Here is a 12,959-nt window from a genome sequence, read left to right on the forward strand (position 1 = left end):
CTGTTTCCTGCTCCACCCAAGCCGGCCGGGTCTCTGCATTGCCCACACACAGAGGAAATTCGTATCCAGTCGCCAAACCTCACTAAGCACGTGTGTGTGTCAGGCCCTGCTCTCGATGCTCAGGGTACATCTGAGGGCAAAACAGGCCAAGACCTCTGCCCGGGTGGGGCTTATGTAGCTGTCTGGAGCAGTGCACAGCCTGGGCAGCTGTGTATGAGCTGCATGGTGGCCCTAGAGAAGCCCCAGCCCTGGAATATGTCTCCCATCCCAGGCAGCAAGGGCGGAACTCTGGCCTCATGACACCCCCTGAGAAGGCAGGCACAGCATTCGTGGGCCAACCCCTGCACCCCGAGCCTTCCATGCTGGGCAAGACGAGTGGAAGGGGGAGGTGACAAATGTCTCCCTGTGGTTTTCCTAGAGAATTGCCCCCAGGCCCCGTGCCTGTCTGTTCTGGACTCTGAAACCTGCAACGAACCGCTTCATCTCTTCTTAGGAAATCCTGACCCTGCTTAGTCCTCGTGTGCCTGTGGCCACGGGAAGGACCTGAGGATGAGGGTGCTCGCTGGGAGGAGGTGGGCCTGGTTCCTAGGAATCTCTCCCGATGGGCTATCCCGTGCAACCTCAGGGTAGTTATCCAGAGAGTGGAGGAAGGAACCTGCACTACTTGGTAAACTCCCACCTCTGTGCCTCCATGACCGAGAGAGAGAAACCTCACCTCAAGAGGTGCCCTGAAGACTTGGCTTCCCAGGGCTTTGCCCCGCCCCTTGGGCAAAGGCTGGCCAATCCTCTCCATAACTTCCAAGAAGGGGTTCTCCATGGGAGCCTGCAGGGGCTTCATCTCCAGGAGGGCTGTCTGCAAGCCGGTCACATTCAAGGCTTCCGTCCTCCTCCCACTCCCACTGAATGGGCAGAAACCAGAACCCAGCGCCCCCCACCCCCATCCCTGTGATAAGAGGATTAGGGTCCCCCACTGGGAGACTTCCCCACAATAAGACTGCCCAGCAGGCGGACACAGAAGGAGCTCTGGGGGAGGCAGTTGAAGAGAGGGAGGTGACACAGACACAATAACCCAGAGAGTAAGTGCTGAGAATTACCCCCAGTCATAATATTCCTCCTCCACGTCCTTTAAGAGGCAGCAGGAATGAAAACCCTGGCTTCCTGTGTGTGGGTCTGGGTAGCGGGAGGCCGGGCTTCAGAGGGAACTGAAGATAATGAAGGGTCAGGGCAGAGGGTCAGAGCGCAGGGTCGTCCGAGCCCTGGGGGAGGGGAGGGCAGAGAAACCCTTAGTTGTCCCTTTTCTCCAGAAGCTCATTCCACCTTCACAGAGGGCTGGAGAAGGAAGTGAGTGTGTTCCGTGGTGAGCATGACTGAGGTCAGATAGATGGAGGTGGGAGGGGAGCTCGGGCCCCGTTGGAAGTGGAGGGAGGGCAGCCCCAACGCTCACGATGATGCGATGCTCACGTAGAGTCTGGCACCGCCCAGGGGCAGGAGCTGGACCCCGTGAGCTCACCGCATCCTTCCTGCCTAGGAGTCTGGGCAGGAAGCAGCACAGAGCGGGTGAGGTCCCGACGATGACATCAGGCCGTGTGAGGGGCGAGGCTCTCGTGGGCATTGGCACTCCCACCGTCACACCAATGAGTACTCCTGAGATACGCCAAGTAATTGCCCATGTTTATTCTGTTAAAATTCATTGAAATAGGACTCCACCGCCACATTCCTCTGTTAAGTTTAATGCCTCGTTTCAAAACCTAACAAAAACTCTCATAAACCACCGAGGTGCCCATGGCGACAACGAGGACAGCCTGGACACGGGAATGTCTCTGTTTGCAGCATGCTCTCCCTAAACCAGCTGTCCCTCCCCGGTTCAGGCCGGCAAGGCTTCCTCCTTACTCTGCACTTGTCTGCAGCGTTGTGGCACCAGGGACCTTTCAGAACCCGGGTGATGTTACAGTATGTCTCCCCAGACAAGTGGACGTCTTCTCAAGCCAAAGCCTGTATCCAAGGGTTGGTCCTCCAGACCTTCGAACCCGGTCAGTGAACAGAGATGAAGTCGCTCTGCTCTGTGGTAGTGAGGTCAGCACAGGCTCGGCCAGACCGCCTCAGGCTTGGGCCTCGTGTGTTTCCCGCTCAGGTTTCTGGGTTTCCTTGGCCCTCGGTGAGGTCATAGGATCTATCACAAACGTTGCCTAAGATTATCTTGCGTGGTGATGCAGTGGCCCTAACCCAACCGACCCTGTGGACGGTCAGCTCTGACTCTAGGTTTGCGCACATGGAAGGAGACGTCCTCGCCCAGGAGCTCGCGCGTCTCCACCCCACACGCAGGCACAGCGCACACTCTGCCCTCCTCTTCGCCTGCCTGGGTCCCCCTCACGGGCCTGCGGTTGCCATGACAACTGATCTGGGCTGGTCCTGGTCTCGGGGCGCTGTACCCGAGCTCATCTGGGGCGCGATGTGCAATGGACACCCCAGCGGGTGTGCAAGAACAGTTGTCATGGCAACACACAGGCCAAGCACATGGGGGGAACATCTAGATTTCCCATCCTGGTCTGTTAGCCCGAGGAGCAGGGAGCTGATTTTAAATGAGTGCACCTCCAGACAGAATGCTCTCCACTCGGTGCTCTCCTCCTGCCTTCCCCCCCACCCCCATAAGCCCGTGAGCCGGGGGAGAAAAGTTTCCACCCCCCTCCTCCACCTGGTGTCTCCAGGAGCAGCTGAGGTGCAGAGAACGTGGGCATTCTGGGAGGCTACATAGCAAGTCAAGAAGAGAACCCAGGACCCCAAGACTTGAGAATAGGGGAGTCCCCCAAGGGGCCCTGACTTGTTGGGGCTGCCAGGTCCACTGGAAGTGACCAGGACCCAGGACAGAGGTCATAGCGCCGGGGCTGATGATGCTGTAGATCACGGCTGTGCCTGGAGGAGTAAGCCCCCTCCCTCCCCGTCCCCACTCCCGGGATTCTGTGGGCCCGTCTACTGTGACTGCAGCCCTAGACCCAGCAGCCCTCGGGTGCCATGGGCGTCTGAGTTATGGGGTCTCCTCAGCGGGAAAGGCCCTCTTTCCACTTCCCGCTGGCCCTCCAGGACCCATCCTCCTTTCTCTGCCTGCTGTGGGGGTTTCACACTTCTTGGGATCCCATGCAGTTCTGAGGCAGGCCCCCAGAAACAGCGGCATGAAGTAAGGGCATGAAGTTATGGGAAAATGTGGGAGACCGCAGGCCGGATTCATAGTCTCACCCCACCAGCAACCTGCTGTGTGGTCTCGGGCAAGTGTATTTCTGTGTGAAATGCAGACAAGACGGTGCCTGCGTCAGAGGGCTTCAGGAAATAATGCCTGGGCGTCGGCTGGCAATAGGAGGTGCTTAGAGCTGTGAGCTCCGCCGCCCTTCAGTTCAACAGGCGTGAGGAGCCCTCCCTAACTGTTCCACGTAGGGAGCGGTCTGAGTCCGTTCAGGCTGCTGTAACAAAAATACCGTGGACCAGGGGGCTTCAACCACACAAGTGTATTTCTCGCAGTTCTGGAGGCTGGACGCCCAAGATCAAGGTACTGGCAGATTCTGTGTCGGGGAGAGCCCACTCCCTGTTTGGCAGATAGCTGTCTTCTTGCTGTGTCCTCACGTGGCAGACAGAGAGGAAAAGGGCTCTATTCTTAGAAGGGCACCAATCCCATCACGGGGGCTCCATCCTCATGACCTCATTACCTCCCAAATGCCCTATCTCCCGATAGCATCACATGGGGAATTACAGTTTCATCTTATGAATTTTGGGGGCACATAAACAAAGCTGTCTTTAACAGGGGGCTCACAATTGAACTGGAGGGACAGGATGTCTCCCTAGGATGTAACTAGGCAGAATTTGCCCATACTCAATAGATGGGAAAGGAAGAGATCAGTGTGGGATGGAGTCGTCAGAGGAGGCTTCCTAGAGGAGGTGGCCCTGAAGCTGGGCAGCAAAGGGTGAATGAGACTTGAATTCATAGCAGAGAAGGCACAGGGGAGAAAGGCAGGCGCGAGGGGCCACGGTGCGAGGGCGGGGTAGGCTGGACCAGAGAGCAGGTGGGAGAGCCTTCGAGGGCACGATCCCCAGGCTGGTGACGCCAGAGTGGTGAAGCCCTTGCATGCTGGTGCTGGGCAACACTGGGCTCTGTGGCAACAGATATTGGGGGGCGAGGGGGGCAGTCCTTCCCTGGGAAGCCACCCAGGTCACCACGTCAGAGACACACTCCCCTGCGGGAGATCACAGAGTTCTGGCTTCAAAAGGAGAAGGCGGGTCTCCAAGAAGAGGAAACAGGGCCTTGTGCACCCCTCCAGGGCCCCCCTGCTGAGGATCTGGGTCACAAGGAAGACAGGTCCCATGCTCTAGCCTGGGGGGGGGCAGGTCAGAACACCTGGGGGGACCCCTGGGGAGACAGAACAGGGAGCCGCGGCCACTCCCCCAGCTCCCCCCGCCATCCCTGGAGGTCCAGCCCTGGGGCAGCAGAGAAGCCCCTGCTGAAGGAGGGCCCACCCCATGGGCTTGGTCCTGCCCTCACCTCCCAGTCTGGAGCGGGTCCTCCAGGTGGTCCCTCAGCCACAGTTCCCACTCCCTCTGGGGGTGCACAGCCCAGAGCACCCTGCCTCTGAAGGGAGGCCTGTGCCCCTCCCAGCCTTCGGAGCCCTGTCCTCCAGCCGCACACTGGGCTTCGACTTGGGTCCTGTCTCCTCCTGTGACCAGAGGGGACCTGTTTCCTTCTCAGGGCCCAGTCTCTGCCCTCCCCTTTCACACGATGGGCAGCTCATCCCTGCTCCATCCTTGTCCTCTTGGCTCCATCCTTGTCCTCTTGGCTCCATCCTTGTCCTCTTGGCTTAGAGGCCTCTGGGAGAACGCGTCCCGGCTGCTGTGAGCTCCCAGGAATGCGGGTGGTAGTCTAGAATTTCTCGCCTTTTCCGCCCTCCCGGAAGCTCTCCCTGAGACAGTGGGCCAGAAGACAGACTGAGGCCCACGACCCCTGGCTCCGCTCCCAGCTTTCACTTTGCTGAGACTCATCTTCCCCAACAGACAGATGGGACAGCAAATCTCTCTGAGCCCGCACTCCTGATCTGGTGGCCCAGAAGAAAAATCCCCAACCGTTAAGCACAGGCAGCCTCCTGGGACCAGAGAGGCCAAGCCGGGCCCTTGCAGAGTCTGCAGAAATGTCTCAACCACCAACACCCTGGCAAAGCAAAGATGGTGACTAAGCTGGGAGGAAACAAGTGGATCAATCTGGGAGGGCTTCCCGGATGAGGCCCCGGATGTGTGAGCACGCCGATGCATTCATATTGGGCTGAGTCCACCGGCTCCTTTTTTGTCTCCAGGTGGCAGTGGAGGGTGGGGGTCAAGTTCCACTGGGACTGCCGCATGCGCTAGGGAACCTGAGGACTCCTTGCCCACTCTTGCCCCTGCCTCCCAGAGGTCTGGCAAAACTCATCCTATGCCTCTGAGCAGAGCAGAGATGTGGGGGAAGCGAGGGCCTCCGTTGTGACCTGTGCCACGGTCATTCCCCTACAGAACTGGAACTTTCTTCAGAGGGGCAAAGCAAGGGACTGCTGGCCTCCCTGTGGCCCAGGGCTGCAGACAGGGGAGAAAAGACGTTGTAGAGACACCATCCCGGAGCCTGGCTTCCATTCCGGCACACCAGCTGTGCCGTCTCTCACCACGGGGTATGCAGAGGTCACTGCTGTTTACAATCCCCCACACATCTGTTCTGAGTCACGCACTCATTCATCGAATCGGTCGTCATTCCCCAAATATGTTTGAGAGCCCACTGTGTGCGGAGATCTGCGATGGGTTTTGAGAAAAAGTTCATCACGGTAGACCGACCAAAGATGGGTCCCTGGGAAACAGATGAGCGAGTGAACAACGTTGGCTACAGATGCCAGGAAATTATCAAAGCGGTTGCCATAGACCGTGGGCGGAGAGTCAGGGAAGGCCTCCTGGAGGAGGCACATTGGGCCTCAAGAAGGGCCAGGGAGAGTACAGCGCTCTAATCCTTTCTCAAACCACAACCGGCCCCTCCTGAAGTCTTCCCTATCTTGGTGGATGGCAGCTCCATTCTCAGAGCTGTCGGGGCCGAAATCCGTGGGTATTCTCGATTCCTCTCTCCCACACGCCCACGTCTGGTCTGTCAGCAAATTCTAAAGGCTTCACAGTTTATCCAGAGTCTGACCCCTTCTCACCCCCACCAAAGTCACCACCCGCTTCCAAGCCGCCATCATCTCTCATCTAAATTATTGCAGCTGCTTCTGCCCATGAGCCCAGCAAGCAGCCACAGCGACTCTTTCAAGGGGGACACCAGGTCATGTGCCTCCTCTGCTCCATAACCCGCCGTGGCTCCCATCTCACTCAGAGTGAAAGGCCAAGTCCTTGCAGTGACCTGAAAGGCCCTCCCACACTGGCCATCACTTAGATCTCTGACCTCATTGCCTGCCACTGGCCCCTTCCTTCCTTCCTTTCTCTGCAGCCACGCTCATCTGTTCTTCAGACAGGCCAGGCACACTGCCCGTCAGAGCCTTTGCTCAGGCTGCTCCTTCTGCCTGGAAACGTCTTCCCCAGACATCCACACAGATACAGAGAGGAAGCCCCCTCTCCTCCTTCAGATCCTTATCCAAATGTCGCCTTCCCCCCCGCCGTAAAGCCTGCTTTGCCACCATATTGAAAATTCAGCCCGGGCCCCTGGGCATTGCCTGTGCCTCTCCTGCTCTGCATTTTCTCCTTAGCACTGTTGAGTGGCTAATATTTCTAATTTATTGTCTGTCCCTCCCATTAGAATGGAAGCTCCCTGAGGACAGGAATTCTGGTCTGTTTTGTTCTCTGCCGTGTCCCCCAGGACCAGACGGGATGTGAGCAGTGGGAGGGAGCTGTTTGTCCCGATGAGGCTCTGTGCTCAGGCACCAGCTATGTCAGCAGCCTCCCGCCTGGCCTGGGGGATGCCATGACAGAAAAAAGGGTGGAAGGAAGTGGGGAGCAATGCCTGGAGGGCTTTCTACAAAGGCAAAGGAGTTGGAGTCTGCCCAGGAGGCGATGAAAGTCCTCATCACAGGGGTGTGAGCAGGGAAACTGAAGAAGGTGCCTGTCGCTCAGTTGGGCCAGCCCGGGGTGGGTGGCTCGGTGCCCAGCCCTTGCTCTGCAGATCCTGACTGTGGGCACAGAAATCAGGAAAACCCTCCTTCTTCCCTGCTCGGCCCGTAGCCCTTGAGGGAGCCAATTATGGACTCACCTGCCCGCTCCCCCTCCCTGAGATCCCAGCTTCTCCCAAGGTCACCTTTCAAGGTCAAAGGGGTGGGACCGCCTAGCCCTTCTTCTCACCTTCTTCTCTCTCCCACTTCTCTCGAGGGATCCTGACCCAGTGCGATGGGCAGAGCCCCCACAGACGACCTGGGTTCCATCCTTCCCCAGCTGCGGGGCTGTAAGCATGCGGACGTGCCTTTCTTTCCTTGGCTGTATGCCTTATCTTCTTCATCCTTCAAGTGGCTTTAAATTGTCAGCCCCCAGATGTGGTCAGATCACCCGTCCTCTCCCCATCCCAGAAACGGCTGATGCCTTTGGAGAGAGAGGAGTGGGGTGAGGAGCCAGGCTTTGGGGAGCTGGGGATCAGGGACTTTCCTGATTCCCAACCAGCCTCTTTCCCCACCTTCCCTTTAGAAACTGGGCGGGACCCAGTTCCCTTCCACAGGCCACTGACATCAGCAGCACCCATCCGTGCCCGGCCAGGCCTCCCCGTCATCACGTAGCCCCTCGCAGGGTGTCTCTTCCGGAGCGTTCCCAGGCCGGTCCTGCAGTGGAGACGGGGCAGAGCGGGAGGGCTCAGGGCTGGGCCTGCGGGTGGTGTGGCCAGGCAGGTACCTCTCTCTTTAGGAATCATTAGAGGAAACATTCTGCACATATTGGCTTTATCGACTGATGCTGGAATGGCTGTTGCCACGGCAGCAGAGGCTCCCACTGCAGTAGAGGATGGTGGGAAACTCAGAGATGTGAAGGGAATCAAAAAAGAGGCAGATAGAGGGAGAGCTGCGTTAGGGAGCATCAGAAAGTTCTGGGATGACTATTTAAAGGGACCACCACATGGCCATGGCAAGGCCCTTAGAGAGTGACAGTGGAAAGGTGGGCAGGACAGGTAGACAGAGGGGACCAGCACCCCAGGGGATCGGCACTGAGTTAACTCATGAGATGAGCATGGAAGGAATTTCCATCTCCTAAACTGAGGGGTGGCATTTCCTGCAGGAGGGAGTGGGGAGGTTGAGATGGTGGGGAGGGGGCTGGGACCACCTCACTCTCTCTTCTGGACCACCCTCTCTTTGGGAAGGAGGTAGAATCTCAGGAGCTGTTTATTGAAGGAAAGGAGAGGACTTGAGATTCGCGGCATATGGTACCCCTCGAGAGGAGGCTCAGAGGAACAAAGAGGAGTAAGGAGCGGGAGGAGTCCAGGCTGAACCAGGAATGAATGGGGCACGAGATAACCAGGAAGAAGGGAGACCAGGCCGCGGGGCAGTGGGCCTCCAGGGACTGGCAGCTGCAGTGGACAGAGCAACAAGTGGAATGGAGTGTCACAGCAGTTGTAGAGACTAATGTGACAGGAGCCAAACTCCGGACGTGGACACCAGCGACCAGGGGCCATTAACCCAAGGAGAGAGGGCCAGGTTTTGCCTACAGCGGCCCACACTGGGTGGAGTGGACCACGGTGGAAATGTTGTTTTTCAGCCAGATGGCAGCCAGTTAATTTCTCCTTGTCTGCTCGGAGGAGATGAATTCATACGCAGGAAGAGATCAGACCACCAGCAAGGACTAGTGTAACCTGGGAGATCAGAGAACGGGGCCCCAGATCCTGCAGTTGCTGTTTTCAGGAAAGGTGGTGACTGAATTCTGTTGTTTTGTGCACCTTAGAGCTGCTCTCTGAGGAAGGAGGAAGACTTCAGAAGTGATGGTTTGGGACTGCATTGGAATTGACCCTTGGGATGGGGAGGGGCCGTGTTCCCCAGAGACCAGGCCCCGGGGATGGGCTTGACCCCTTCCTTGAGCTGGGATCTCGTGTTTGGGTGTGAGCCTGCGTACCTCCTGTGTACCCAGAGAGGAAATCTCATGCCTGGCCTCCTCCTTGGGGTGCTTTCTGTGCCCGCGCCAGGTTCTGGCGGGATCCCACTTCAGGCCCTTCAACCAGATCCTGTCGCTTGTCATTTGCTCTCTGAAGTCATCAGCCCTGAGTTTCCTCAGTGCAGGACACAGGCCGCAAGGCCAGTCTGCATTGCGCCCTCTGCCACAGGGCCTCCTGGCTCTCTTCTGCACCCCGCTCCTTTCCTCCACTCCTTTGAAGCAGTGCCGATGCTGCGCAGGTGTCAGCCTGAACAACTTCCTGCTTCCTGCTCTCCTGGTCCGAACTCTTCCCTACTTAGACTGCGTCATGTATTTGCCCGCCTGCCCGCACAACCTCTTACGCCTACACTCATGTGTATGCAGCCCCTCCTGCGTAAGTGCCGGATTCTGAAGTTACCGCAGTGGGCCAGCTGGGGTCCCTGCTCTCCGGGGTCCAGGGTCTCCCTCTTGTGTTCCTGTAATTAGTCTACACACACCTACAGCAGTCTACCTGTGAGGATGGGTTGACATGTGTGACACCGCTTTGTCACAGGGACAGGATTATTACTTTCCCGGGTCTTGTACTGTCTGTCTTGCTTTCCCTGCCAGACGCTGAGTTCCTAGAGGGCAGAATCTCCATCATTCTCTGTATCTCCAGGGTCCGGCCAAGGCTCCCTGCTCCTTACCCTCTGCTTGAGGACCCTGTTCTCAGCACTGTGGTAGGCACATCCTCTGTGCGACGACCCCGGTCCTTGCGGATTTTATGGCATCTCGATCCAGCCCTAGGATTGCGGAAGGCGGAGTCCTGGGGACACCACCAGCACCTGAGAGTCATGCAGGGTACAGACCCAGTATACAGCACTCAGGCCTCCAAATCCATTTAACCACCACAGTGGCAGCTCCTGCTGCATGCAAGGTGCCCCCTGAGGGCTCTGGTGCTGGTGGGGGAGATGGGGGCGTACACAGACACCCCTCACACCAGGAGGCTGGCACGGTCAGTGCTGGGAGAGTGGGGGAACCATGAGATTCAGACACAGGTTCTTCAAATTCCAGGGGGAAGGGGGAGCGGATGGAGAGAGATGGAGGTTGGGGGTGGGGCGGGCAGATAATCTGAAGGCTAGGCTAGCGCATCCTGGCAAAGAGTTCTTAGGGTTTTACAGCCCCAATGTGTGGCTCCCTCTGGGGCCCGTCCCTCCTGGAGCTAGCTTTGCTTTCAGAGACATCCCCTCTGATTCCTCCTGTCCCTCACTTTCTTGTCTGAGAGCCATTTGTCAGGCACCTTGGCCCCGACTTGGGGAGGTCGTAGGAGGAGGGGTAAGAGGAGGGGCAGGGTCGCCCTCTGCTGAGCTGGGGCAGATGGTTGCCTGCTCCCTTCCCCCATCTCTCTCCTCCCTGGGCCCAGGTGGGAGGCCGGAGAAAGGCTAGGAAAATGTTGTCTTTTTAAATTGCTCTGCAGCCCACTTGAGCTCTGGCAGGCAAGGGACCTGTGCCAGGCCTCCTGGTTCCCTGCGTTTACACAGCGCTTTCCAGCTCCAGAGTCCTTCCCAAGGAAGGTGGCCCAAGAACCAGTGTAAGGTTAGACAGACCCAGTGGGTGCAATGACTTTGACAAGGTCACACACGCAGTTAGTTAGAAGGGGGAACCCAGGCTCCTGAACCCCAGAGCTGGTCTTTTCCTCCAATGCCGCGACCCCCCTCCCCAGCCAACCCTGGGCCCTGTCTCTCCAAGCCACCCCCGTCCCAAGCGCTCTCCCTACCTGGGGAGGAATCCCCTACCTCTGGAGGGCAGGCTTGTGCCCCACAGACTAAAGTAAGGGGGCACTGGGAGTTTCCTGGGGGAACCAGAGACCTCTCCACCCCTCTCCCGCATCTCTCCCCAGGCCCCACGAGCCGCCCTGTCTCAGTGCCTTTCACCTGCACCCCCACATCTCAGCCGATCCTCCTCCCTCCCCTGGGCGCGGCAGGGGGCCACCCGTAGCCCTCGGAGAACCTGCCCCGCCTTTGCGTGCAAGGCGAGGACAAACACCGGTGGGGGTCCTTCAGCCCCCCTACCCCCTACTCCTCCATCCCTGGATCTCTGCTGCGCATACCACCCCCTCCCGAGCCAGAAATAGACGCGCTCCCACCTCCCTCCGCTCGGCACACTCCGCCCTCCTCCGGTCCGCGCCGCGCCCTCCCTCCCCTCCGGCCTCGGCTCCGGGCTGCAGCGGCGGCCTCGGCTCAGCCCGCGGCGGGTGCGGCCGCGGCGCTGCTGGGCGGGCGGGCGGGACCGGGCACCCGAGCGCCTCTGAGCGCCGGCGGGGCTGCGGGGCTCGCGTGCTGCTTTGGATTGATCTTTCCATTTTAATTTGTATTTTCCCCGCCCCGCCCCTTTTCCTCCGACCCCGCCCCATCGCTCCCCGGCTTCCTCGCTCTTTCCTTCTCCCGCTTCCTTCCCTGCTTGTCTTTCCCCTGCGCCCCCTGCTCGCCCCCTCCCTCCTCCCTCCCCCTCTCCCCTTCCTCCTCTGTTTCTTCCGTCCTCTCTCTCCCCCTCCTCCCGCCTCCTCCGCCCTGCGCTCCCCGCCCCCCGTGCCTGCAGACGCGCGGATTGTCCATGCGCTCCTCGCGGGCAGAATGCTGGGCAGCAGCGTCAAGAGCGCGCAGCCCGAGGTGGGGCTGAGCGGCGGCGGCGGCGGCGAGGGCGCGGACGAGCCCCGGGGCGCGGGCAGGAAGGCGGCGGCGGACGGCAGAGGCATGCTGCCCAAGCGCGCCAAGGCGCCGGGCGGCGGCGGCGGCATGGCCAAGGCCAGCGCGGCGGAGCTGAAGGTCTTCAAGTCCGGCAGCGTGGACGGCCGAGTCCCCGGCGGGCCGCCCGCCTCCAACCTGCGCAAGCAGAAGTCGCTCACCAACCTCTCCTTCCTCACGGACTCGGAGAAGAAGCTGCAACTCTATGAGCCCGAGTGGAGCGACGATATGGCCAAGGCGCCCAAGGGCTTGGGCAAGGCGGGGTCCAAAGGCCGCGAGGCTCCGCTGATGTCCAAGACGCTCTCCAAGTCGGAGCACTCGCTCTTCCAGGCCAAGGGCGCCCCGGCGGGCGGCGCCAAGACCCCGCTGGCTCCGCTCGCGCCCAGCCTGGGAAAGCCGAGCCGGATCCCGCGCGGCCCCTACGCCGAGGTCAAGCCGCTCAGCAAGGCTCCCGAGGCGGCCGTGAGCGACGACGCCAAGTCGGACGACGAGCTGCTCTCCAGCAAGGCCAAGGCGCAGAAGGGCTCCGCGCCCGCGCCCGCCGCCAAGGGCCAGGAGGAGCGCGCCTTCCTCAAGGTGGACCCCGAGCTCGTGGTGACCGTGCTGGGAGACCTAGAGCAGCTTCTCTTCAGCCAGATGCTCGGTGAGTCCTGCCTCCCCGCCCCACCCTGGCTTTCTCCTCAGCTGCCCGGGAAGGTGTGGGGGAGAGCGCAGCTCCCTCCGCTGCTTCTCCTTCCGGTGGGGCTCTCCAGATCCCGGGTTGGGTTGTGAGGGGGCATTGCGCCCAGATGTGCAGGCTTGGCCCACCTCCAGATGCGCATGGCTAAAGTGCGCCTTCTTCAAGATGCCACCAGGCGGGAGCGAGCCCAGGCTCTGCTCCGGCCTGCCTGAGGGGAGGCTGGACAATGGGGTGGGGGTCAGATTCTCAGAGATAGAGCCCATTACCCTCCTTGGATTTTAAAGCTCAAAATCCTAATGTGGCAAGATCTGGGGCCGGTGGAGACCTCAGCTGTGCGGTGGTCTGTGCTCGGCAAGAGAGCGTCCAGCATTGCTAGGGGCGCGCCAGGGAGAGGCCCGATCTGGAGGACGGATGTGGGGAAAGCAGATGTGAGGGCTGTTTGGCTCCGGAGCAGAGCTGAGGCTGCACTTCCTCTGTAG

At 59.7% G+C, this 12,959-nt stretch overlaps 1 protein-coding gene and 1 long non-coding RNA gene across 8 annotated transcripts in view; one reads left to right on the forward strand and one right to left on the reverse strand.

Annotated features, from left to right (window-relative positions):
• Window positions 1-12,959, forward strand: part of NAV1 (neuron navigator 1) — a 231,926-nt gene that overhangs the window by 78,801 nt on the left and 140,166 nt on the right. For 5 of the 7 annotated variants that reach the window (XM_023632539.2, XM_070255879.1, XM_070255877.1 and 2 more), the window contains exon 4: window positions 11,656-12,444. The exons of the other annotated variants lie outside the window; for them this stretch is intronic. In XM_023632539.2, the coding sequence (XP_023488307.2) occupies window positions 11,656-12,444 (789 nt within the window). The remainder of the gene's footprint in view (window positions 1-11,655; window positions 12,445-12,959) is intronic. 7 annotated transcript variants of the gene reach the window in all.
• On the reverse strand, window positions 3,483-7,459 carry LOC138921579 (uncharacterized). The gene is made up of 2 exons (XR_011434250.1): window positions 7,318-7,459; window positions 3,483-5,845 (listed from the first exon to the last, which is right to left on the reverse strand). It is a non-coding gene; the product is annotated as an uncharacterized lncRNA (long non-coding RNA).

This window comes from Equus caballus, chromosome 30, assembly GCF_041296265.1.
Source record: "Equus caballus isolate H_3958 breed thoroughbred chromosome 30, TB-T2T, whole genome shotgun sequence".
Lineage (NCBI taxonomy): Eukaryota > Metazoa > Chordata > Mammalia > Perissodactyla > Equidae > Equus > Equus caballus.